Here is a 22,817-nt window from a genome sequence, read left to right as displayed (position 1 = left end):
CATTAGTGCCACTTTCTCTAGGAAGCTTTTTAACTCCAGAGGTGGTTAAATCTTCTTCCTATCTGCCCTATGGCTCCATTTACGTCCCTTGTATAATGCTCATCACACCTGACTGAAGCACCTTGAGAGCAGGGCCATCCCTTTCTTGGTTGCTTCTCCATCCCTAGCACATGGTACTATAACCACCACACTCTATAAATGTCTATATAACATTCCCAATAAAATGGAGCAGGAATCCTTGGAAAATTAGTGACTCTAGGGCAGGTTCGGGGAAAACACAAGATGAGTCTGGAGCATATTGTAGTGCCAGAAAGTAAAGAAGTACACAAGTATCCAAACGGGGGGGATGGACAGAGTGACTGTCACCTAACAGACAAAATAGGGAAAGGGAAAAATAGTAACTTTAGTAACAGGAGAAACCTGATAGAAACTACCTTAACCAGTCAAGGTTAACATCACCAGTAATGCATACTGACATCATGAACTGCCTGATAGGATGGATGAGATTGGCACCTCTCTCCTGGGATATTCTTTCCCAAGATCCATAACCTCTATCTAACCATAGGAAAACATCAGATAACCTAAATTGGGGGCAGTTTAAGAAATATCTGATCAGTGCATTAAAAAATGTCAAAGTCATGAAAAAGCTTAGAAAGCTACTAAAGAATCAGAGAAGACCATGGGGCTGCAGTAACTTAAAGCGTGAGAGTAACGTCAGTGGCCGGGCCATGTAAGCTATTTTTCCTCTTTTTTTTTTTTTAAGATTTTATTTATTTATTCATGAGAGACACAGAAAGAGAGGCAGAGACACAGGCAGAGGGAGAAGCAAGCTCCCTGTGGGAAGCCCGATGCAGGACTTAATCCCAGAACTCCCGAGATCATGCCCTGAGCCGAAGGCAGATGCTCAACTGCTGAGCCACCCAGGTGCCCATCTGTTTTTCCTCTTTATCCCCCGTTTTAGCTAATGAATGAGTCACCCACACTTGAGCAAAATTGTCTTGATTGGTCCTTTGGGTCCTAGGACCTTACTCCAAGGGATCTGGGAGGAATCTCACCCACCAGTGCTCCTTGTAAGAGACAGACAAACCTCCAAAACAGGACACAGAACAAGTAGAGCCAGCGAGGCATAGACCCCATTAGCTGCCCTCTGGCAAAAATCGGGTGAGTGCTGACAAGGCAGGCACACACACTTGAATGACAACCTATAGAAGTCCAGACTCAACACACCATTGGAGAAAAAGAAGAAGTGAAAAAATACGAATTTGGTTGTGGTGGAGGCAGTAAGAGACCATTTCCCTTCGCTTTTCCTCCTCCCCAAGGAAACACTGAACAAGGCTGACGGTGGTGGGGGTGACCTCTCCCATTGGGCAGAAGGAAAGCTGTAAGTACCAGGCTGCCCCAGCTGGCAGAATGTGACTGGAGAAACCTGTTTGTCTCCATCAGCACTGGAAGGACTGAAATGGGAGCTCTAAGACGTGGGGGAGGGATGATATTAGAAAAGAGGCAGATAAAAAGTTCAAACCAGGGATCCCTGGGTGGCGCAGCGGTTTGGCGCCTGCCTTTGGCCCAGGGCGCGATCCTGGAGACCCGGGATCGAATCCCACATCGGGCTCCCGGTGCATGGAGCCTGCTTCTCCCTCTGCCTATGTCTCTGCCTCTCTCTCTCTCTCTATGTGACTATCATAAATAAATAAAATTAAAAATAATAATAATAAAAAAAAAGATTTAAAAAGTTCAAACCACCTTTAAAGGGATTGTGCTTGGGGACTCCCCGATGGCTCAGCAGCTGAGCATCTGCCTTCGGCTCAGGGCGTGATCCTGAAGACCCGGATCGAGTCCCGCATCGGGCTACCTGAATGCAGCCTGCTTCTCCCTCTGCCTCTCTCTCTCTCTCTCTCTCTCTCTCAAGCTCCCAGTGCACTACTGCCAAACCCACACCTCAGGGCACTCTGTTGCAGGCTCCCTGTGCATGTTTTCAGGTGTGTTTGCTAGAGCTCTCTACAGACAGCACCCTCAGAAAATAGTGGTTGGCAGGCGAGGAGAAACCACAAACTTGAGCTATAGCACCACCTTCTGGAAAATAGGAGAGGTTTCCAGTAACCAGCCTGGTGTATTTCAAGAACCAGAGAAAAACATGAAAACTTAAAAATCCTGCCATAGGACAGAGCAGGTTCAGCTTCACAAGCACAAAGGAAAAACTCAGATAATAATAATGTTGTAGAATATGACACCCCATCTGCTGAAGACAATGAGCATAGAGTTAAGGAGTTCCTTGCTACTTCAAATAAGGAACATGAAAAAAATCAAAGAAATATGGCGTCATAAAAAAGAAAATGACAAGTCTCTAGCAGCTGGGCTCAAAGGCACAGAATATTGTGATCTAACTTACAAAGAACTTAAAATAGCAGTTACGAAGGTTCAGTGAGTTATAGGAAAACTCAGAAAGTCAATTCAATGAAATCCAGAATAAAATATATGAACAAATATGAGTTAGTTTCCAAAAAGATTGAAATGATAGAAAAACATCAAAAAAACTTTGGAGCTGAGGAAGTCAATGAAGGAGATGAAGAATGCAATAGAGAGGCTCTGCACTGGGGCAGATTAGATGGAAGAACAAACACATGCCTTGGAAGATAGGAATTTTGAAACAACGCAGTCAGAAAAAAATGAAAGAACATAGAATTTTAAAAAGCAAAGAAAACCTGCATGAACTATGGAAATTCATTGAAAGACAAAGATCAGAATAATTGGGGTTCCAGAGGGACATAGGGAAAGAGAATCTATTTAAAGAAATAATAGCAGAGGAAACATAGGGAAAGAGACCTGGACATACTAGTCCAGGAAGCTAATAAATCACCCTATTAGCTTAATGAAAAAAGATCTTCTCCAAGACACATTATAACGAAATTATCAAAAATAAAAAATAAACAATCCCAAATGCAGCCAAGGGGGAGGACAATGTAACCTACAAAGGAACCCTCCCTATTAAGCAATCTGTGGATTTTTCAGCAGAAATTCCATAGGTAGAGAGAGAGTGGAATGACATATTCAAAATGTTTAAAGATTAAAAATTGCCAGCCAAGAACATGTTATCTGACAAAGTTATTCTTCAGATATGAAGGAGAAATAAAGGCTTTCCCGACAGACAAAAGCTAAAGGAATTCATCACCACCAAACCTGCTCACATGAGGGATCCCTGGGTAGCGCAGCGGTTTGGCGCCTGCCTTTGGCCCAGGGCGCGATCCTGGAGACCCGGGATCGAATCCCACGTCGGGCTCCCGGTGCATGGAGCCTGCTTCTCCCTCTGCCTATGTCTCTGCCTCTCTCTCTCTCTCTCTCTCTCTCTCTGTGACTATCATAAATAAATAAAAAAATTTTTTAAAAAACCTGCTCACATGAAATGCTGAAAAAAGTTCTCAAAGCTGAAATGAAAAGACAATGACCAACATGAAAATGTATGAAAGGGTGCAGCACACTGGTATAGGTAAAAAATGTAGTCAGATTTAGGTAACTATTTTAACCACTCAATTATAAGTATAAAATTTAAAGGAAAATAGTAGGAAATATAACTATAGTACTATAAATTGTTGATGAATAAACAGCATAAAAAGAGGTAAATTGTGACATCAATAATATAAGAGGGAAGAGTAAATGTTGGAGCCTTTATCAGTGACCAAAGATAAGTTGCCGCCAGCCTAAAATGAACTGTCTTATCTGTAAGATGTGTTAATGCAAGCCCTGTGATAAACACAAAGCAAAAACCTAGAGTAGATTCACAAAAAACACAGAAAAGGAAACAGACCCTACTAACATGAAAAATAACCAATTTACAAAGGTAGGCAGAAACAGAAAAGGAAACAATGGAGATACAAAAAAAAAAAAAAAAAAACCCACAAAACACAAACACAGAAACCAATTAATAAGTTGGCATTAGGGGATCCCTGGGTGGCTTAGTGGTTTGAGACCTTCCTTCAGCCCAGGGCATGATCCTGGGGTCCCGGGATTGACTCCCACGTCGTGCTCCTTGCATAGAGCCTGCTTCTCCCTTTGCCTGTGTTTCTCTCTCTCGCTCTCTCTCGAATAAATGAATAAAATCTTTAAAAAAAATAAATAAGTTGGCATTAATGGTCCTTAATATCAATAATTACTCTAAATGTATTTGGATTGAATACACCAACTAAAGGCAGAGAGTAGATGATGGATTAAAAAACAATAGCAACAACTATATGCCACCTACAAGAGACTCATGTAGATCTTAAGGACACACACAGAATCAAAGACAAGAGAGGTGCCTGAGTGGCACAGCCGGTTAAAACTCTTGATTTCTGCTCAGGTCATGATCTGAAGGTTCTGGGATCAAGCCCCATGTCATGCTCCCCCATCAGTGGAGAGTCCTTTCCCTCTCCCTCAATTACCCCCACCTCCCCCACCTCCTGTAGGCCCTTCTCCCAGAGGCTGTTTCAATCTCTTTCTCTCTCTCTCTCTCTCAAATAAAATCTTAAAAAAAAATAATAATAATAATCAAAGTCAAGAGATGGGGGTGCCTAGGTTGCTCAGGTGGTTGGGCATCTGCTTTTGGCTCAGGTCATGATCCTGGGGTCCTAGGATCAAGTCCTAATTTTGGCTCCTTGCTCAGAGAAGCGTCTGCTTCTCCCTCTCCCACTCCATCTGCTTCAAATGTGCTCTCTCTCTCTCTCTCTGTCAAATAGATAAATAGATCTTTAAAGAAAATTAACAAAGTCAAGGGATGGAAAAAAGATTTTCCATGTAAGTGGAAACTGAAAGAAATGTTAGCTATACTGATATCAGACAAAATAAACTTTAAGTCAAAAATGGTTTCAAGCAGCAAAAATGGCTATTATATAATGATAAAGGGATCAATTCATTAACAAAATATAACAATCATAAAAATATATACACCTAATGTCAGAGCACCTAACTATACTAAGTGAATACTAACAGATATGAAAGGAGTAATAGAGATGATACAATAATAGTTGAGGACTTCAATATCCCACCTTCAATAATCCACACAGATCATCAACAAGGAAGAAATAGACTTGAACCAAACTGTAGACCAAATGGACCTAACACACAACTATAAAATATTCCATCTAACAGCAGCAGAGTACAGAGCCCAGAATTAAACCCCAGCATATATAGTCAACTAATACTTGATAAGAGAGCCAAGAACATCCAATGAGGAAAAGAAAGATAAGATAGTCTCTTGAACAAAAGGTGTTGAGAAAACTGATTAACTACCATATGCAGAAAAAGGATACTGGAACTCTATTTTACATCACTCACTAAAATTAACTCCAAGTGGAAAAAAAAAGACTTAAGCAATAAGACCTCACCATAAGAACCCAGGAAAGAAACTCTTCAACATTGCTCTTGCCAGTGACTTTTTGGGTACGTAACCAAAAGCACAAACAAAAGCAAAAATCAATGAATGAGATTACATCAAATTTTAAAGCTTCTACACTGCAAAGAAACAGTTAACAACCAAAAAAAGGCAACCTACAGAATGGGAAAGAATATTTGCAAACCACATATCAGATAAGTCAATCTACTAAATTTATAAAGAACTCCTACGGTACACTAGCAACAAAAAAAAATCCAATCAAAAAAATGGAAAGAGAATTAAATATAGACATTTTTCCAAAAAAATATTCACATGGCTAACAGGTACATGAAAAGGTGCTCAACATCACTAATCATAAGGGAAATAAATGCAAATCAAAACCACAATGAGTTATCACCACACACCTGTAAGAATGGTTATCATCAAGAAGAAAGGAGATAACAAATGGTAAGAATGTGGAGAAAAGAACCATTGTGGCCAGCCCAGGTGGCTCAGCGGTTTAGCACTGCCTTCAGCCCAGGGCCTGATCCTGGAGACCCGACATCGAGTCCCACGTCGGGCTCCCTGCATGGAGCCTGCTTCTCCCTCTGCCTGTGTCTCTGCTTCTGTGTGTGTGTGTCATGAATAAATAAATAAAATCTTTTAAAAAAAATTGTGCACTATTGTTGGGAATGTAAATTGGTCTAGCCACTATGGAAAACAGTCTGAAGGTCCTTCAAGAAATTAAAAATATTGCTCGCTTCGGCAGCACATATACTAAAATTGGAACGATACAGAGAAGATTAGCATGGCCCCTGCTCAAGGATGACATGCAAATTCGTGAAGTGTTCCATATTTTTTGATGGCAAAGAGGGAAACTGAGGAAAAAAGAGACAATTAAAAGACCATGAAGATAGATTAAGGGAAATAAACGACAGCCTGAGGAAGAAAAACCTACATTTAATTGGGGTTCCCGAGGGCGCTGAAAGGGACAGAGGGCCAGAATATGTATTTGAACAAATCATAGCTGAAAACTTTCCTAATCTGGGAAGGGAAACAGGCATTCAGATCCAGGAAATAGAGAGATCCCTCCCTAAAATCAACAAAAACCGTTCAACACCTCGACATTTAATAGTTAAGCTTGCAAATTCCAAAGATAAAGAGAAGATCCTTAAAGCAGCAAGAGACAAGAAATCCCTGACTTTTATGGGGAGGAGTATTAGGGTAACAGCAGACCTCTCCACAGAGACCTGGCAGGCCAGAAAGGGCTGGCAGGATATATTCAGGGTCCTAAATGAGAAGAACATGCAGCCAAGAATACTTTATCCAGCAAGGCTCTCATTCAAAATGGAAGGAGAGGGATCCCTGGGTGGCGCAGTGGTTTGGCGCCTGCCTTTGGCCCAGGGCACGATCCTGGAGACTTAGGATCGAATCCCACGTCAGGCTCCCGGTGCATGGAGCCTGCTTCTCCCTCTGCCTGTGTCTCTGCCTCTCTCTCTCTCTCTCTCTCTCTGTGTGCCTATCATAAATAAATAAAAATTTTGAAAAAAAAAAAAAAAAAAAAAAACAAAATGGAAGGAGAGATAAAGAGCTTCCAAGACAGGCAGGAACTGAAAAAATATGTGACCTCCAAACCAGCTCTGCAAGAAATTTTAAGGGGGACTCTTAAAATTCCCCTTTAAGAAGAAGTTCAGTGGAACAATCCACAAAAACAAGTACTGAATAGATATCATGATGACACTAAACTCATATCTTTCAATAGTAACTCTGAACGTGAACAGGCTTAATGACCCCATCAAAAGGCACGGGGTTTCAGACTGGATAAAAAAGCAGGACCCATCTATTTGCTGTCTACAAGAGACTCATTTTAGACAGAAGGACACCTACAGCCTGAAAATAAAAGGTTGGAGAACCATTTACCATTCGAATGGTCCTCAAAAGAAAGCAGGAGTAGCCATCCTTATATCAGATAAACTAAAATTTACCCCGAAGACTGTAATGAGAGATGAAGAGGGACACTATATCATACTTAAAGGTTCTATCCAACAAGAGGACTTAACAATCCTCAATATATATGCCCTGAATGTGGGAGCTGCCAAATATTTAAATCAATTAATAATCAAAGTGAAGAAATACTTAAATAATAATACACTTATACTTGGTGACTTCAATCTAGCTCTTTCTATACTCGATAGGTCTTCTAAGCACAACATCTCCAAAGAAACGAGAGCTTTAAATGATACACTGGACCAGATGGATACCACAGATATCTACAGAACTTTACATCCAAACTCAACTGAATACACATTCTTCTCAAGTGCACATGGAACTTTCTCCAGAATAGACCACATACTGGGTCACAAATCGGGTCTGAACCGATACCAAAAGATTGGGATCGTCCCCTGCATATTCTCAGACCATAATGCCTTGAAATTAGAACTAAATCACAACAAGAAGTTTGGAAGGACCTCAAACACGTGGAGGTTAAGGACCATCCTGCTAAAAGATGAAAGGGTCAACCAGGAAATTAAGGAAGAATTAAAAAGATTCATGGAAACTAATGAGAATGAAGATACAACTGTTCAAAATCTTTGGGATGCAGCAAAAGCATTCCTAAGGGGGAAATAAATCGCAATACAAGCATCCATTCAAAAACTGGAAAGAACTCAAATACAAAAGCTAACTTTACACATAAAGGAGCTAGAAAAAAAACAGCAAATAGATCCTACACCCAGCAGAATAAGAGAGTTAATTAAGATTCAAGCAGAACTCAACGTAATTGAGACCAGAAGAACTGAGGAACAGATCAAGAAAACCAGGAGTTGGTTCTTTGAAAGAATTAATAAGATACAGAAACCATTAGCCAGCCTTATTAAAAAGAAGAGAGAGAAGACTGAAATTAATAAAATCATGAATGAGAAAGGAGAGATCACTACCAACACCAAGGAAATACAAACAATTTTAAAAACATATTATGAACAGCTATACGCCAATAAATTAGGATATCTAGAAGAAATGGACGCATTCCTGGAAAGCCACAAACTACCAAAACTGGAACAGGAAGAAATAGAAAACCTGAACAGGCCAATAACCAGGGAGGAAATTGAAGCAGTCATCAAAAACCTCCCAAGACACAAAAGTCCAGGGCCAGATGGCTTCCCAGGGGGGTTCTATCAAATGTTTAAAGAAGAAGCCACACCTATTCTACTAAAGCTGTTTGGAAAGATAGAAAGAGATGGAGTACTTCCAAATTCATTCTATGAGGCCAGCATCACCTGAATTCCAAAACCAGACAAAGACCCACCAAAAAGGAGATTTACAGACCAATATCCCTGATGAACATGGATGCAAAAATTCTCAACAAGATACTGGCCAATAGGATCCAACAGTACATTAAGAAAATTATTCACCACGACCAAATAGGATTTATCCCTGGGACACAAGGCTGGTTCAACACTCGTAAAACAATCAATGTGATTCATCATATCAGCAAGAGAAAAACCAAGAACGATATGATCCTCTCATTAGATGCAGAGAAAGCATTTGACAAAATACAGCATCCATTCCTGATCAAAACTCTTCAGAGTGTAGGGATAGAGGGAACATTCCTCGACATCTTAAAAGCCATCTACGAAAAGCCCACAGCAAATATCATTCTCAATGGGGAAGCACTGGGAGCCTTTCCCCTAAGATCAGGAACAAGACAGGGATGTCCACTCTCACCACTGCTATTCAACATAGTACTGGAAGTCCTAGCCTCAGCAATCAGACAACAAAAAGACATTAAAGGCATTCAAATTGGCAAAGAAGAACTCAAACTCTCCCTCTTCGCCGATGACACGATACTCTACATAGAAAGCCCAAAAGCCTCCACCCCAAGATTGCTAGAACTCATACAGCAATTTGGTAGCATGGCAGGATACAAAATCAATGCCCAGAAATCAATGGCATTTCTATACACTAACAATGAGACTGAAGAAAGAGAAATTAAGGAGTCAATCCCGTTTACAATTGCACTCAAAAGCATAAGATACCTAGGAATAAACCTAACCAAAGAGGTAAAGGATCTATACCCTAAAAACTATAGAACACTTATGAAAGAAATTGAGGAAGACACAAAGAGATGGAAAAATATTCCATGCTCATGGATTGGAAGAATTAATATTGTGAAAATGTCAATGTTACCCAGGGCAATTTACATGTTTAATGCAATCCCTATCAAAATACCATGGACTTTCTTCAGAGAGTTAGAACAAATTATTTTAAGATTTGTGTGGAATCAGAAAAGACCCCGAATAGCCAGGGGAATTTTAAAAAAGAAAACCATATCTGGGGGCATCACAATACCAGATTTCAGGTTGTACTACAAAGCTGTGGTCATCAAGACAGTGTGGTACTGGCACAAACACAGACACATAGATCAATGGAACAGAATAGAGAACCCAGAAGTGGACCCTGAACTTTATGGTCAACTAATATTCAATAAAGGAGGAAAGACTATCCATTGGAAGAAAGACAGTGCCTTCAATAAATGGTGCTGGGAAAATTGGACATCCACATGCAGAAGAATGAAACTAGACCACTCTCTTGCACCATACACAAAGATAAACTCAAAATGGATGAAAGATCTTAATGTGAGACAGGATTCCATCAAAATCCTAGAGGAGAACACAGGCAACACCCTTTTTGAACTCAGCCACAGTAACTTCTTGCAAGATACATCCACGAAGGCAAAAGAAACAAAAGCAAAAATGAACTATTGGGACTTCATCAAGATAAGAAGCTTTTGCACAGCAAAGGATACAGTCAACAAAATTAAAAGACAACCTACATAATGGGAGAAGATATTTGCAAATGACATATCAGATTAAGGGCTAGTTTCCAAGATCTATAAAGAACTTCTTGGGATCCCTGGGTGGCGCAGCGGTTTGGCGCCTGCCTTTGGCCCAGGGCGCGATCCTGGAGACCCGGGATCGAATCCCACATCGGGCTCCCGGTGCATGGAGCCTGCTTCTCCCTCTGCCTGTGTCTCTGCCTCTCTCTCTCTCTGTAACTATCATAAATAAATAAACAAAATAAAAAAAAAGAACTTCTTAAACTCAACACCAAAGGAACAAACAATCCAATCATGAAATGGGCAAAAGACATGAAGAGAAATCTCACAGAGGAAGACATAGACATGGCCAACATGCACATGAGAAAATGCTTCGCATCACTTGCCATCAGGGAAATACAAATCAAAACCACAATGAGATACCACCTCACACCAGTGAGAATGGGGAAAATTAACAAGGCAGGAAGCCACAAATGTTGGAGAGGATGCGGAGAAAAAGGAACCCTCTTGCACTGTTGGTGGGAATGTGAACTGGTGCAGCCACTCTGGAAAACTGTGTGGAGGTCCTCAAAGAGTTAAAAATAGACCTGCCCTACGACCCAACAATTGCACTGTTGGGGATTTACCCCAAAGATTCAGATGCAATGAAACGCCGAGACACCTGCACCCCGACGTTTATAGTAGCAATGTCCACAATAGCCAAACTGTGGAAGGAGCCTCGGTGTCCATCGAAAGATGAATGAATAAAGAAGATGTGGTTTATGTATACAGTGGAATATTACTCAGCCATTAGAAACGACAAATACCCACCATTTGCTTCAACGTGGATGGAACTGGAGGGTATTATGCTGAGTGAAGTAAGTCAATTGGAGAAGGACAAACATTGTATGTTCTCATTCATTTGGGAAATATAAATAATAGTGAAAGGGAATATAAGGGAAGGGAGAAGAAATGTGTGGGAAATATCAGAAAGGGAGACAGAACATAAAGACCCCTAACTCTGGGAAACGAACTAGGGGTGGTGGAAGGGGAGGAGGATGGGGGGTGGGGTGAATGGGTGACAGGCACTGAGGGGGGCACTTGACGGGATGAGCACTGGGTGTTATTCTGTATGTTGGTAAATTGAACACCAATAAAAAATAAATTTATTATAAAAAAAAGAAAGAAATTAAAAATAGCACTACCATGTGATCTAGCATTCTAGGTATACATCCAAAGGAAATGAAAACCCGTTATCAAAGAGATGCATGCACTTCTATATTTATTTCGGTGCTATTTACAATAGTCAAGATATGAAAACAACCAAAATATCTATCAATCGATGAATAGATAAAAAATTGTGTGTGTGTCCATGTGTATACACACACACACAATGGAATACTATTCAGCTATAAGAATAAAGGAAATTCTGCGTTTGAGGGCACCATGCTAAGAGAAGTTAACAGAAAAAAACAAAAATTGCATGATATCCTTTATGTATGGAATCCAAATAAATTATAAGAAAATAAAAAGAGGGGATCCCTGGGTGGCGCAGCGGTTTAGCGCCTGCCTTTGGCCCAGGGCGCAATCCTGGAGACCCGGGATCGAATCCCACGTCGGGCTCCCGGTGCATGGAGCCTGCTTCTCCCTCTGCCTATGTCTCTGCCTCTCTCTCTCTGTGACTATCATAAATAAATAAAAATTTTAAAAAATTAAAAAAAAAAGAAAAAGAAAGCAGATAAATAAGTCATGGAGGCCTAATACACAGTACAGAGATTACAAACATATAAACATTAAATTTGACAAGAAACTAAATTTTTAATTGTTCTCACCACTAGAAGAAATGATAATGATAATAGTCACCTGGTTGGCTCAGTCAGTTAAGCATCTGATTATGGCTCAGGTCATGATCCCAGGTCCTGGGATGGAGCCCTGTCTGGCTCCCTGTTTAGTGGAGTCAGCTTCTCCCTCTCCCTGCACCCCCCCCACACACACACCCCTGCTCGTGGTCTCTCTTGGTATCTTTCTCCCTCTCAAATGAATAAATAAAATCTCTAAAAAAAAAAAGAAAGAAAGAAAGAAATTATATAGTGTAATAAATAGAGATATTAGCTAGCACTGCAATGGCAATTGTATTGCAATATAAATGTATCAAACCAATGTCCTTACACCTTAAACTTATATTATGTGTAATTTATATCTCAGTTTTTTAGTAAGTAAATAAATAAATAAATACAATCTGGTATCCTGGAACATAAAAAGGATATTAGTAGGAAAACTATGGTAAAATTTGGATAAATTCTATAGTTAATTTTACTATACCAATATTATTTTAATAAATTAAATATATGTATATTAATAATATATATATAATTTTAATATATGGACAGTGGTTGTGAAACATATTAATACCAGGACAAGCTGGGATAGGGTAGACAGAAATTCTCTGTACTATCTTTGCAACCGTTTTGTAAAACTAAATTTATTTCAGGATAAAAAGTTTAAAAAAAAAATCCAGAGGGATCCCTGGGTGGCGCAGCGGTTTGGCGCCTGCCTTTGGCCCAGGGCGCGATCCTGGAGACCCGGGATCGAATCCCACGTCGGGCTCCCGGTGCATGGAGCCTGCTTCTCCCTCTGCCTGTGTCTCTGCCTCTCTCTCTCTCTGTGTATGACTATCATAAATAAATAAAATTAAAAAAAAAAAAATCCAGACCTAAAAAAAACCAAAACCCCAGACCTGATAGCAATGTCCAGTTAGGGGGAGTCCAGCAGGGTAGCAAGGAGGCTTTCCTGCTTTGGGGTTCATGAAGTCTTGGCCTGGCATTGCATCTATAATGCTAATCTCTTCTGCATAGTGTTTTGGATTTTATTAAATGATTTCACATCCTTAAACTAACCTAATGTTTTCCATCAAGAGAAAGGATAGACAAGGAAGGTGCTTACTGTGTAGGGAATGAAAATGAGCTTCTCCCAGGACTTTCAGATAAAATGAGTAAATCCCACATTGAATGCTTGGGATTCAACATCTATAGAGACCAAGGTGTGGACTCGAAAGGAAACTGATCTTGAAGAAGACTGTGACATCATTAATTAACACACGCTAAGGAAAGAATCTGACAGGGGTGGCAGCCAAGTCCAGGAAAACGGATACCGAAACACCATGAATCTGTCAGCATGTGTGCAGGAGGATGCAGAAGGAAGGAGGCCCCTAGTTGCTTCCGAGTCCAAATGGTAGGTACAGAGAAATTCTCTCAGCCCTGCTGTGCTCTTTAGCCATCCTACATGATGAGGACTCCTGGCGCACACTGCGCACTGCTCTCTAAGATTGTATTATAGAGCACTTATTGTTTAAAGGCAGTAAATCTACTTGCCTCTTGAAGACAATGAGGTCTAGAATGAATAAGCAAGAGGGTGACTCCCTATATCTATTTCCCCTTTTGGTAATTGCCCTAGGTAGGAAAACCTATTTTTTCTATTTAATATAATAATCTCAAGCAAAATATTAGGCTACATAGTTTTTGTTTTATTGAAGTACAATTAACATACAATGTTATATTAGTTTCAGGTGTACAACAAGTTGTTTTGAACTGGGTACATAACTTTATCTCATTCAACATTTGCTGAATATCTGCTATATGCTAGACACAAAGCTAGGTGCAAGTGACAATACCGCCATCAGTGTCACACATACTCCAGTGTGGAAATAGCACATAATACAGATTTAAGCTGATAAATGGGTTGACAGTGTTTCATTTGAGATATGAACAAGTGCTTTAAAACACAGAAGAGGGATTATTTCCTTTGCAGGGAGGAGTGGAAAAAGTAGGTGGTGCCATCCAACCTGAGCCTTAAAATCTAAGAGAGAAGATGAACATTTTGGAAAATGGGTCCATATATAAAATGGCTCAGAAATAAAAACAGAGGGATCCCTGGGTGGCGCAGCGGTTTGGCGCCTGCCTTTGGCTCAGGGCACCATCCTGGAGACCCGGGATCAAATCCCACGTCGGGCTCCCAGTGCATGGAGCCCTGCTTCTCTCTCTGCCTATGTCTCTGCCTCTCTCTCTCTCTCTCTCTCTCTCTCTCTCTCTCTCTCTGTGACTATCGTAAATAAATAAATTAAAAAAAAAAAAGAAATAAACACAGAGGGATCCCTGAATGGTTCAGCAGTTTAGCACCTGCCTTTGGCCCAGGGCATGATCCTGGAGTCCCTGGATTGAGTCCCACATTGGTCTCCCCACAGGGAGCCTGCTTCTCCCTCTACCTATGTCTCTGCCTCTCTCTCTCTCTCTCTCTCTCTCTCTCTCTGTGTCTCTCATAAATACATAAATAAAATATTTAAAAAAAAAAAAAAGAAGAAGAGAAGAGAAAAAAGAAAGAAAAACAGAGTGGGCCTGCCTTGGTTGTAACTCACAGTTCCAGGCCCTGGGGAACCAGTGATGTCTTGTTCACAGTTTCAGGGGAGCTTTTGTGCTCTGAGATTCAGTCTTAAGGTGCTCCTTTAACACATCTGAGTTACATTCACACCCTTCTTCATTTTCCTCAGTGTGCACATATGCTGCTAATTTGGGATTTTCCTGTTTCCAGCAGCACACTGTGTCCAGAAACAACATTTCTTCCAGCTGACCTAGTCCATGGGACCCAGTCCACCCCTAGGTGCTCTCACACTGTTCTCATTGCCCTGGCTTTTCCTGTCCTTTGCCCTTGACCAAGATAGCCCAGTGCATCCTGGTTTGGGAGGCTTCCATCAGGGGAGTGGCTATGGTCCAATTCTCTTTCCTCACAGAGATATCCTCCTTGTATATTCGAGCTGATATGGTCTCATGAACTTGAACACACAGGGCAAAGGAAGAGTGATATTGCTGTGACATCTGAGCTGCAGACCGTGTATGGCCATGTGCACATACTTATCTCTGCTCCTGGGATGGACACACCTTGTGGAAGAAACATGGGATTCACCTTGTTTATGGTGAAAATAAATCTCCATTGGAGAAGTGAATTAAGGATGGATAAATAAACAGGATAACCCTATGCACATCCCTCTGGCTGGAAAAGTTTAGTAACATGAAAACCTCCCCGGGGGGTGGGGGGAGGTGCTTCTTCTCTTTGCTCAAGAGTTCTGGATCCCAGGAAGGCACCAGTGAGAATTGATATCAGACATCTTATCTTGGACTCTCCCATACTACCTGATCTCAGAGCAAGAATTTGAAAAACCAAGTACTTCTCTCTTAAGCTGAATAGAAGTAAGGCTGTAAGGAATTGGGAGACTAGGACAGAGCAGGGCCAAGTGTCTGGAGAGAGGGTGAGGAGAGGGGAGGAGGAAGAAGGTTGTAGGAAAGCAGGAAAGAGGGAGCTCCCCCATCACCTGCCCTGGGGCCATTTCTCATCGAAAATCCCACCCTGGAGCCTGGAATATTTTCTGCAGGGCTCCGATTAGAACAAGCAACGTGGCTTGTGCCATTGTCTGACAGACCAATGCCAGGGCAGCCCAAGATCACTGGGATCATTTAATCTGCAGGATCCATTAGGGCCATCAGCAGGAGGGGACAGAAAATTTTGTGGCAAGTGGCTAAGGGGTGTGGCTTGACTACAGCTTCAGCAACAGCCCTAGGACAGGGAGGAGACACCTGGGAGACTGGAAGATAAGGAGGGAGGGGCAGGGCAACACAGATCTGGGTGGCCCTCATGCCTGCCCCTCAGGAGTTTCTAATACACTGATTCTCAACCTTGAATGCTCTTTGGAATCTCCTGGAACTTTACAAAATCCTGATACTCAGGTTCCACCATCTCCTCCAAATTTGGATTTAAATTGGTCTAGCTTATGGCACCAGGGTTAAGATGCTCCAGGGGAGGAGACTGGAAGGGAATGGAGAGATTTTTGTCACTAAGAGTAAACAGCTGGAAGGACCCTGTAGAGCACAGCTTCTCTAGTGAAGCAACAGACCAAGAGGGAAAGGATTAGTTACAAATACAGGGCCACAGCTTTTATCTCAAATACTTTCCAGGTCAAGTACTTTTCTCATTTACCGTCCTTCCTCCACTTACAGTCACATGGCCTTGGTCAGATCTCATTTCCTTCACCTGTAAAATGGGTGTTGTCATCTATTCTACTTATTTCCTATTATTGCCATGAAGATCAGGGTTGATGAAGATGTAAGTCTAAGGGAGGAAGGACAAGAAATAGAAGAGATGTGTTTTAAGGTTTAGGACTTGAGAGGAGATTGTCTAAATGACAGTGGTGGGATAGAAATTGATATTTAAAAAAAAAGAAATTGATATTTTAAAAATGGATTTTCAAAGCCTTCTGAGCTATGTTTTCTTGCCGAAGGGTTTGCTGTCGTGAGGTCCCTAGTCAGGATGCATCTCCCTAGAAGGAGTCAAATCCTGTCTTATTTGTCCTCTAGGGAGCCAATGTCATGAATCTTTATGCTCTCCTTCTACCCCAGAGGCCACCTAGTCCAGAGCTAATATATCTCTAGTTCATAGTCAATTGTTGCTGGGGCAGGCCCTCGTGGCTTAGCGGTTTAGCGCCACCTTCAGCCCAGGGCGTGATCCTGGAGACCCGGGATTGAGTTCCACGTCAGGCTCCCTGCATGGAGCCTGCTTCTCCCTCTGCCTGAATCTCTGCCTCTCTCTCCTTCTGTGTCTCTCATGAATAAATAAATTTTTAAAATCTTTTTTAAAAAATTGTCCTTAAAAAGAAAAAAAAAAATAATTGTTGCTAGATGAATGAGTAAATGAAATTAGAAACAACCAGTATGGAATTGTGACTAAAAGGAAGGAGAATTATAGGAAAAATAATGAGAGGGAGTGTGGAAGTAAAAATTTGATTTTTGCCTTGGAGGAGAGACAAGCATTTTTATGTCTCTGAGGAGAAGGCAGAAAGAGGGAAATGTCTGATGTAAAGTGGAATAATTAAAAATGCAAATCCCTTGAGCCCATTTTAAATGAAAAATCCGGGCAGCCTGGGTGGCTCAGTGGTTTGGCACCACCTGCAGCCCAGGACCTGATCCTGGAGTCCCGGAATCGAGTCCCACGTTAGGCTCTCTGCTTGGAGCCTGCTTCTCCCTCTGCCTGTGTCTCTGCCCCTCTTTCTCTCTCTCTCTCTCTTTCTCTCTCTCTCTCTCTCTCTCTCTCAGTGTCTCTCATGAATAAATAAATAAAATCTTAAAAAAAAATCCCATTGAAGAGTTAAAATATTTGACACCTAGAAATTCTGGTTCCCAGTTAGCTTTTTTTTCCTATCAGTTTATGAACTTTTATACTATATTGCAAATCCTTTTTATCCATGTTCGTGTAAACTGAGCTCAGTGAGCAGAGGGGAGTAGATCTTGATCCGTATTATATCCCAGTGCCGAATACAAAATAAAGGCCACATAATTAATGAATAAATGTATGTATTGATTTTCTTTCTAGGTGATATGGATGCCCTGAACTGCCCTGGAGATGCATCCTCATCCAATAAAGAGGTAAGAACAAAACAATGAAAAAAAAGAGGACACATGCAGGTAGAGGAGTGTGTCAATGCCAAGTGAAAATTTACCAGCTTCATAGGGACATCTGGGTGGCTCAGCGGTTGACCATCTGCCGTCAGCTCAGGGCGTGATCCCAGAGTCTCGGAATCAAGTCCCACATCAGGCTCCCTACATGGAGCCTGCTTCTCTCTTTGCCTCTCTGTATGTGTCTCCCATGAATAAATAAATAAAATATTTTTTAAAAAATTTGTCAGCTTCATGACTTCATGATTAGAAGAGAAGGAGGAGGAGCAAATATAATATATTTTTTTTTCTGCTTCCTCATTGTCCTTGTCTACATACTGGTATATTTTCCAGAGCTATAAGCATAATTGGATATTTTGTTTTTCAGAATGCTATTTTGAATGACTCCTTCCCCTACCTGATATTCTTCATATTTTTTCTGTTAACTTGTAGAATATTCCATCCAATTAATGTACTACAACTTACCTCACTGTTTTGACTTTCCCTATTACTGGGCATTTAGGTGGTTGAATTTCTGTTATTATAGAGAATGCTCTGGTGAAGAGCCTCATACCTAGGGATGCCTTCCTTGTGAATTAGCTCCTCCACCTAAATTACAATGAATGAAATTACTGGGTCAGGTGTGGACAGTTTTATGATTCTTAGTACATAGTATCAAGTTCCTGTTTTATATCCACTGTCAGAAAGGTATGAGCACATCAGTTTAATTGCAAACTCTGGCACCAGTATCACTATTACATCTTCTTTGCCAAGTTAATAGATATAAAAATATATCTCATTGTTTATTTGAGTTTTGTTATGTCCTGAATATTTTCCCATTTGCTCATTACCAGCATTTCATTCTATTTGTGTCACTTGCTCATAAGGGCAAATTTATGATATTTTTATATATCAGAATAAATTCTTATATATTATGCATAATAATCCATTTCTGGGGACACCTGGGTGGCTCAGCGGTTGAGCATCTTGCCTTCAGCTCAGGGCGTGATCCTGGATCGAGTCCCATATCAGGTTCCCTGGGGGAAGCCTACTTCTCCCTCTGCCTGTGTCTCTGCCTCTCTCTCTCTGTCTCTCATGAATAAATAAATCTTTAAAAAATAATAATCCGGGTGCCTGAGTTTTGAACTGCTTTGCTGAGTGTGGGGTACGCGTCCTCTGCGTGGTCACCTGGATGCAGCTCGCCATGGCCATACCCTCCCTTGAGGAGCTTGACTCCTTCAAGTATAGCAACCTGCAGAACTTGGCCAAGAGTCTGGGCCTCCGGGCTGACCTGAGGGCAGACAAGTTGTTAAAAGCCTTGAAAGCCTACCTTAAAGACGAGCAAAAAAACTGAGAGTCAGAATGGAAGTCCAACTTCTGCATCCTCTTGGGATGCGACTGAGATGCAGATCAGCAGCCAGGAACAAGCTAAGAGGGAGCCAATTGGCCACATCACCAAAACAAGGAGAAGGTGCAAGAACTCTGACTCCCAGCAGGATCGTTCAGAGATGAAAATAAGTGATCACACTGAATTCCAGAATCAAGAGAAGCAGGAAAACCAGGATCTCAGAACTGTTGGAGAAGTTCCTTCACCACTAGATGAGGACCAAGGAGAGGAGAATGCAGTTTCCACAGGAAAAAGAAGAATAAATGATAATAAAGATTCAAAGGTACCTGCAGAAAGAAAGAAGCCTCTCTACGCAGATAGGTTTTCCAAACCTGGAAAAAGTAAAAGAACTATAAGCACTACTCCAAACTTTAAGAAGCTTCATGAGGCTCGTTTTAAGGAAATGAAGACCATTGATCAATATATTGAGAGGAAAAAGAAACATTTTGAAGAACACAACTCATTTAATGAACTCGAGAAGCAGCCGGTCACCAAAGAAGGGGTGGTGACTCCAGTTCCTCTCCCTGGAAGGCTCCCTGAAGCTCGAACTCCCTCCAGCCGGTGCTGCTCGCAGGGCCAGCCCCTGGGCCCTACAGGCCAGAGCACTTTGTGTGGGAAAAGGTCCGCCAAGCGTTCCATTCTATTGGCAACTAAAATGAATGTCAGGTTTTCAGCTGCTACCAAAGATAATGAACATAAGCGTTCACTGACCAAGATTCCAGCCAGAAAGTCTCCACATGTGACTGCATGTGGGAGTACTACAAAAGGCCAGGCTGTGCTGGGGACATGCAAGTTAAAGACAGCAAAGGGGGGATCCCTGGGTGGCGCAGCGGTTTGGCGCCTACCTTTGGCCCAGGGCACGATCCTGGAGACCTGGGATCGAATCCCACATCGGGCTCCCGGTGCATGGAGCCTGCTTCTCCCTCTGCCTGTGTCTCTGCCTCTCTCTCTCTCTCTGTGACTATCATAAATAAATAAAAATTAAAAAAAAAAAAAAGAGAGAGACAGCAAAGGGGAATTCTGCTTCTGTTGTTACCCCATTCAGGCTGACAACTGAGGCAGCACAGACTCCAGTCTCCAACAAGAAACTGGTGTTTGATCTCAAAGCAAATCTGTCTTGTCCCCTCAACCATGAGCCACACAAAGGCAAACTGAAACCATGGGGTCAACCTAAAGAAAATAATTCTCTCAAGCAACATGTCAACAGAGTTAGCTTCCACAAGAAAACTTACAAACTCCTCTCCAGACCGGGAGGAACAACGGAAGCAACATGAACAAAGACGAAAGGAGAAGAAAGCAAAGGTTTTGGGAGCTCGAAGAGGCCTCATTATGGCTGAAGATTAATTTTTTAGCATCCCGTAAATATTACTTCATTCTGAACCCTTTCTTTAGTGTAAATATTTTTCTGTCTTCCTCACTTGAGTGAAGACTTCCTTCTGCTGTTTGTTGTTCACTATGTAGTGTTGGTGGGTTCTTCACATGCAGCATCTCTGAAAATACTTTATTAACCTTAACACTCACAAGTCCTTTGAAATGGTTTTTACGTAAGTGTCTGTACAATTCAGTTTTCTGAGACTTCATCCTATATATAACCTTGACCTAGATTTTTTTTTAATTTTTTTTTTAATTTATTTATGATAGTCACAGAGAGAGAGAGAGAGAGGCAGAGACACAGGCAGAGGGAGAAGCAGGCTCCATGCACCGGGAGCCCGATGTGGGATTCGATCCCGGGTCTCCAGAATCGCGCCCTGGGCCAAAGGCAGGCGCCAAACCGCTGCGCCACCCAGGGATCCCTTGACCTAGATTATTAATGTCCAGTTTCCTCTGCTGAATCCTCTTCTAGACAGACAGAAGCATTTACCTGATGGTAGGTAATTCTACAAGCTTTAGTGGAACTTGGACCAATAAAAAGCTGAGACAGCCACCCCTTCCTCCCTCTAGAGAACCACGTAGTCTTACTGAAATGGGGAGCCATACACGTTGGGACTGGTATATTCTACCTATGTGATGTGTTTTATTACCTATGCAGGTCTGCTCAGATCACTTGATGTAATCGCCATCTATCACTCAATACATTCTTAAAAACTCAAAAATAATAATAATAATAATCCACTTCTCTAACATTTAAAACAAATATTTTTCCTGCTTTTTAAAATTTGACTGTGACTAGTTTGTTCTTATATAGAAGTTAGGTATGAGCTTTCCATTCATGAATTTTCAAAGACTCATTCAGATACTATATCTAAACCTGTAAAAACTCTCAATTTACTTTGTAAAGTATATGACCACTGAGTTATATAATAAAGTTGTAATTTTTAAGTATACATCTTGAGTATAACTTGATGTTTCCCCAAACTGGTAACCCTGTGGCAGTTTAGGAATCTATATGTGAGAGATTTGCAGAGCAGTGTTGTACAAAGGCAAGACAGGCTCCTTGTCTTGAAACTGTTGTGCCCAAGATTGCGAATCCGAGAAACCACGAAGGAGCCGACACCAGTGCAAACACACGAGGGTTTATTTACAAGCTCGAGCTTGGGTCCAAGTATACACGGCACAGCAGAGCAGGGACTTGGACCCCGAGGTGGATTTCAGCTTAGTTTTAAGGACTGGTCTAGGGGACCTCTAGAAGGGGTGGAGCAATTCCTCAAGTTCTGTTTACATTTTGATATGGGGCCTTCAAGGGCATTGAGCTCTGTTCTCATTCTATTAGGGGCTTCCAGCCCTTGGCTTGGGCTCTGTTTTTATTCTAATATGGGGCTTTCTAGGACGTTAAGCTGTAAGCTGTTTTCTTCCTGTAACTGAAGTAAGGTAAAGTTCAGCTCTTATTCACAGGGGCCTGGGATGGCTGTACTTGTGATAACACTGAACTTAAAGTGGAATGGCCTTAATTTTCTCAGCCTCCAGAAAACTACATTGCAGCATTATAGCAAGCACATTGTTTGGCTTTTTAACTGTTATTCAAGTATAATTAACACACAGTGTTATATTAGTTTCAGGTGTACAAGATGACTAACAATTCCATACATTCTCAGTGCTCATCAAGGGAAGTGTACACTTAATCCCTTTTTTCGGGCAGCCTGGGTTGCCCAGCAGTTTAGCGTGGCCTTCAGCCCAGGGCCTGATCCTGGAGACCGGGAATCGAGTCCCACATCGGGTTCCCAGCATGAAGCCTGCTTCTCTCTCTGCCTATGTCTCTGCCTCTGTGTGTGTGTGTGTCTCTCACGAATAAGTAAATAAAATCTTAAGAAAAAAAAAAAAATCCCTTTTTTCTTTTTCACCCATCCCCCTATCCATCTCCCCTCTAGCAACCACAATTTGTTCTTTAGAGTCTGGCTTTTTTTATTTGTTTTTTTTCTGTATATTCATTTGGTTTGTTTATTAAGTTCCACACCTGAGTTAAATCATGTGATATTTGTCTTTCTCAGACTGATTTATTTCACTTAGCAAAATACCCTCTAGATCCATCCACATTGTTGCAAATGGCAAGATTTCATTCTCTGTTATGGCCGGGTCATATTCCACTGTGTATATATACCACATCTTCTTTATCCATTCATGTCTCAGTGGGCACTTAGGTTGCTTCCATATCTTGGCTATTGTACATAATGCTGCAATAAACATAGAGGTGCATAAAGCTCTTCAAATTAGTGTTTTCATATCCTTTATGTAAATACCCAGTAGTGGAATTACTGGATCATATGATAGTTCTATTTTTAATTTTTTGAGGAACCTCCATACACTTTTCCACAGTGACTCCACCATATTGCATTCCCACCAACAGTGCATGAAGATTTCTTT

General features: G+C 41.4%; 1 protein-coding gene, 1 long non-coding RNA gene and 1 other non-coding gene across 4 annotated transcripts in view; all 3 read left to right on the top strand.

Annotated features, from left to right (window-relative positions):
* LOC111091565 overlaps window positions 1-18,700 on the top strand; it is a 145,727-nt gene extending 127,027 nt beyond the window's left edge. For both annotated transcript variants that reach the window (XR_005375778.1, XR_005375777.1), the window contains one exon: window positions 17,571-18,700. This is a non-coding gene — a long non-coding RNA (uncharacterized LOC111091565). The remainder of the gene's footprint in view (window positions 1-17,570) is intronic.
* Window positions 6,098-6,204, top strand: LOC119865073. Its single transcript, XR_005375934.1, has one exon. It is a non-coding gene; the product is annotated as a U6 spliceosomal RNA (small nuclear RNA).
* A 136-nt stretch (window positions 18,701-18,836) lies between the features above and the next one.
* On the top strand, window positions 18,837-20,602 carry LOC100683373 (nucleolar and spindle-associated protein 1-like). The gene is given in 4 exon segments (XM_038569124.1): window positions 18,837-18,973; window positions 18,975-19,843; window positions 20,166-20,253; window positions 20,255-20,602. Coding segments are annotated over 4 exon segments (1,203 nt in total). The 3' UTR covers window positions 20,364-20,602.
* The last annotated feature ends 2,215 nt before the right edge of the window (window positions 20,603-22,817 follow it).

The sequence above is a fragment of the Canis lupus genome, chromosome 21, assembly GCF_011100685.1.
Source record: "Canis lupus familiaris isolate Mischka breed German Shepherd chromosome 21, alternate assembly UU_Cfam_GSD_1.0, whole genome shotgun sequence".
NCBI classification, from domain to species: Eukaryota; Metazoa; Chordata; class Mammalia; order Carnivora; family Canidae; genus Canis; species Canis lupus.
Note: the sequence above shows the minus strand (reverse complement) of the source record. Positions and strands in the feature narration are given on the sequence as shown.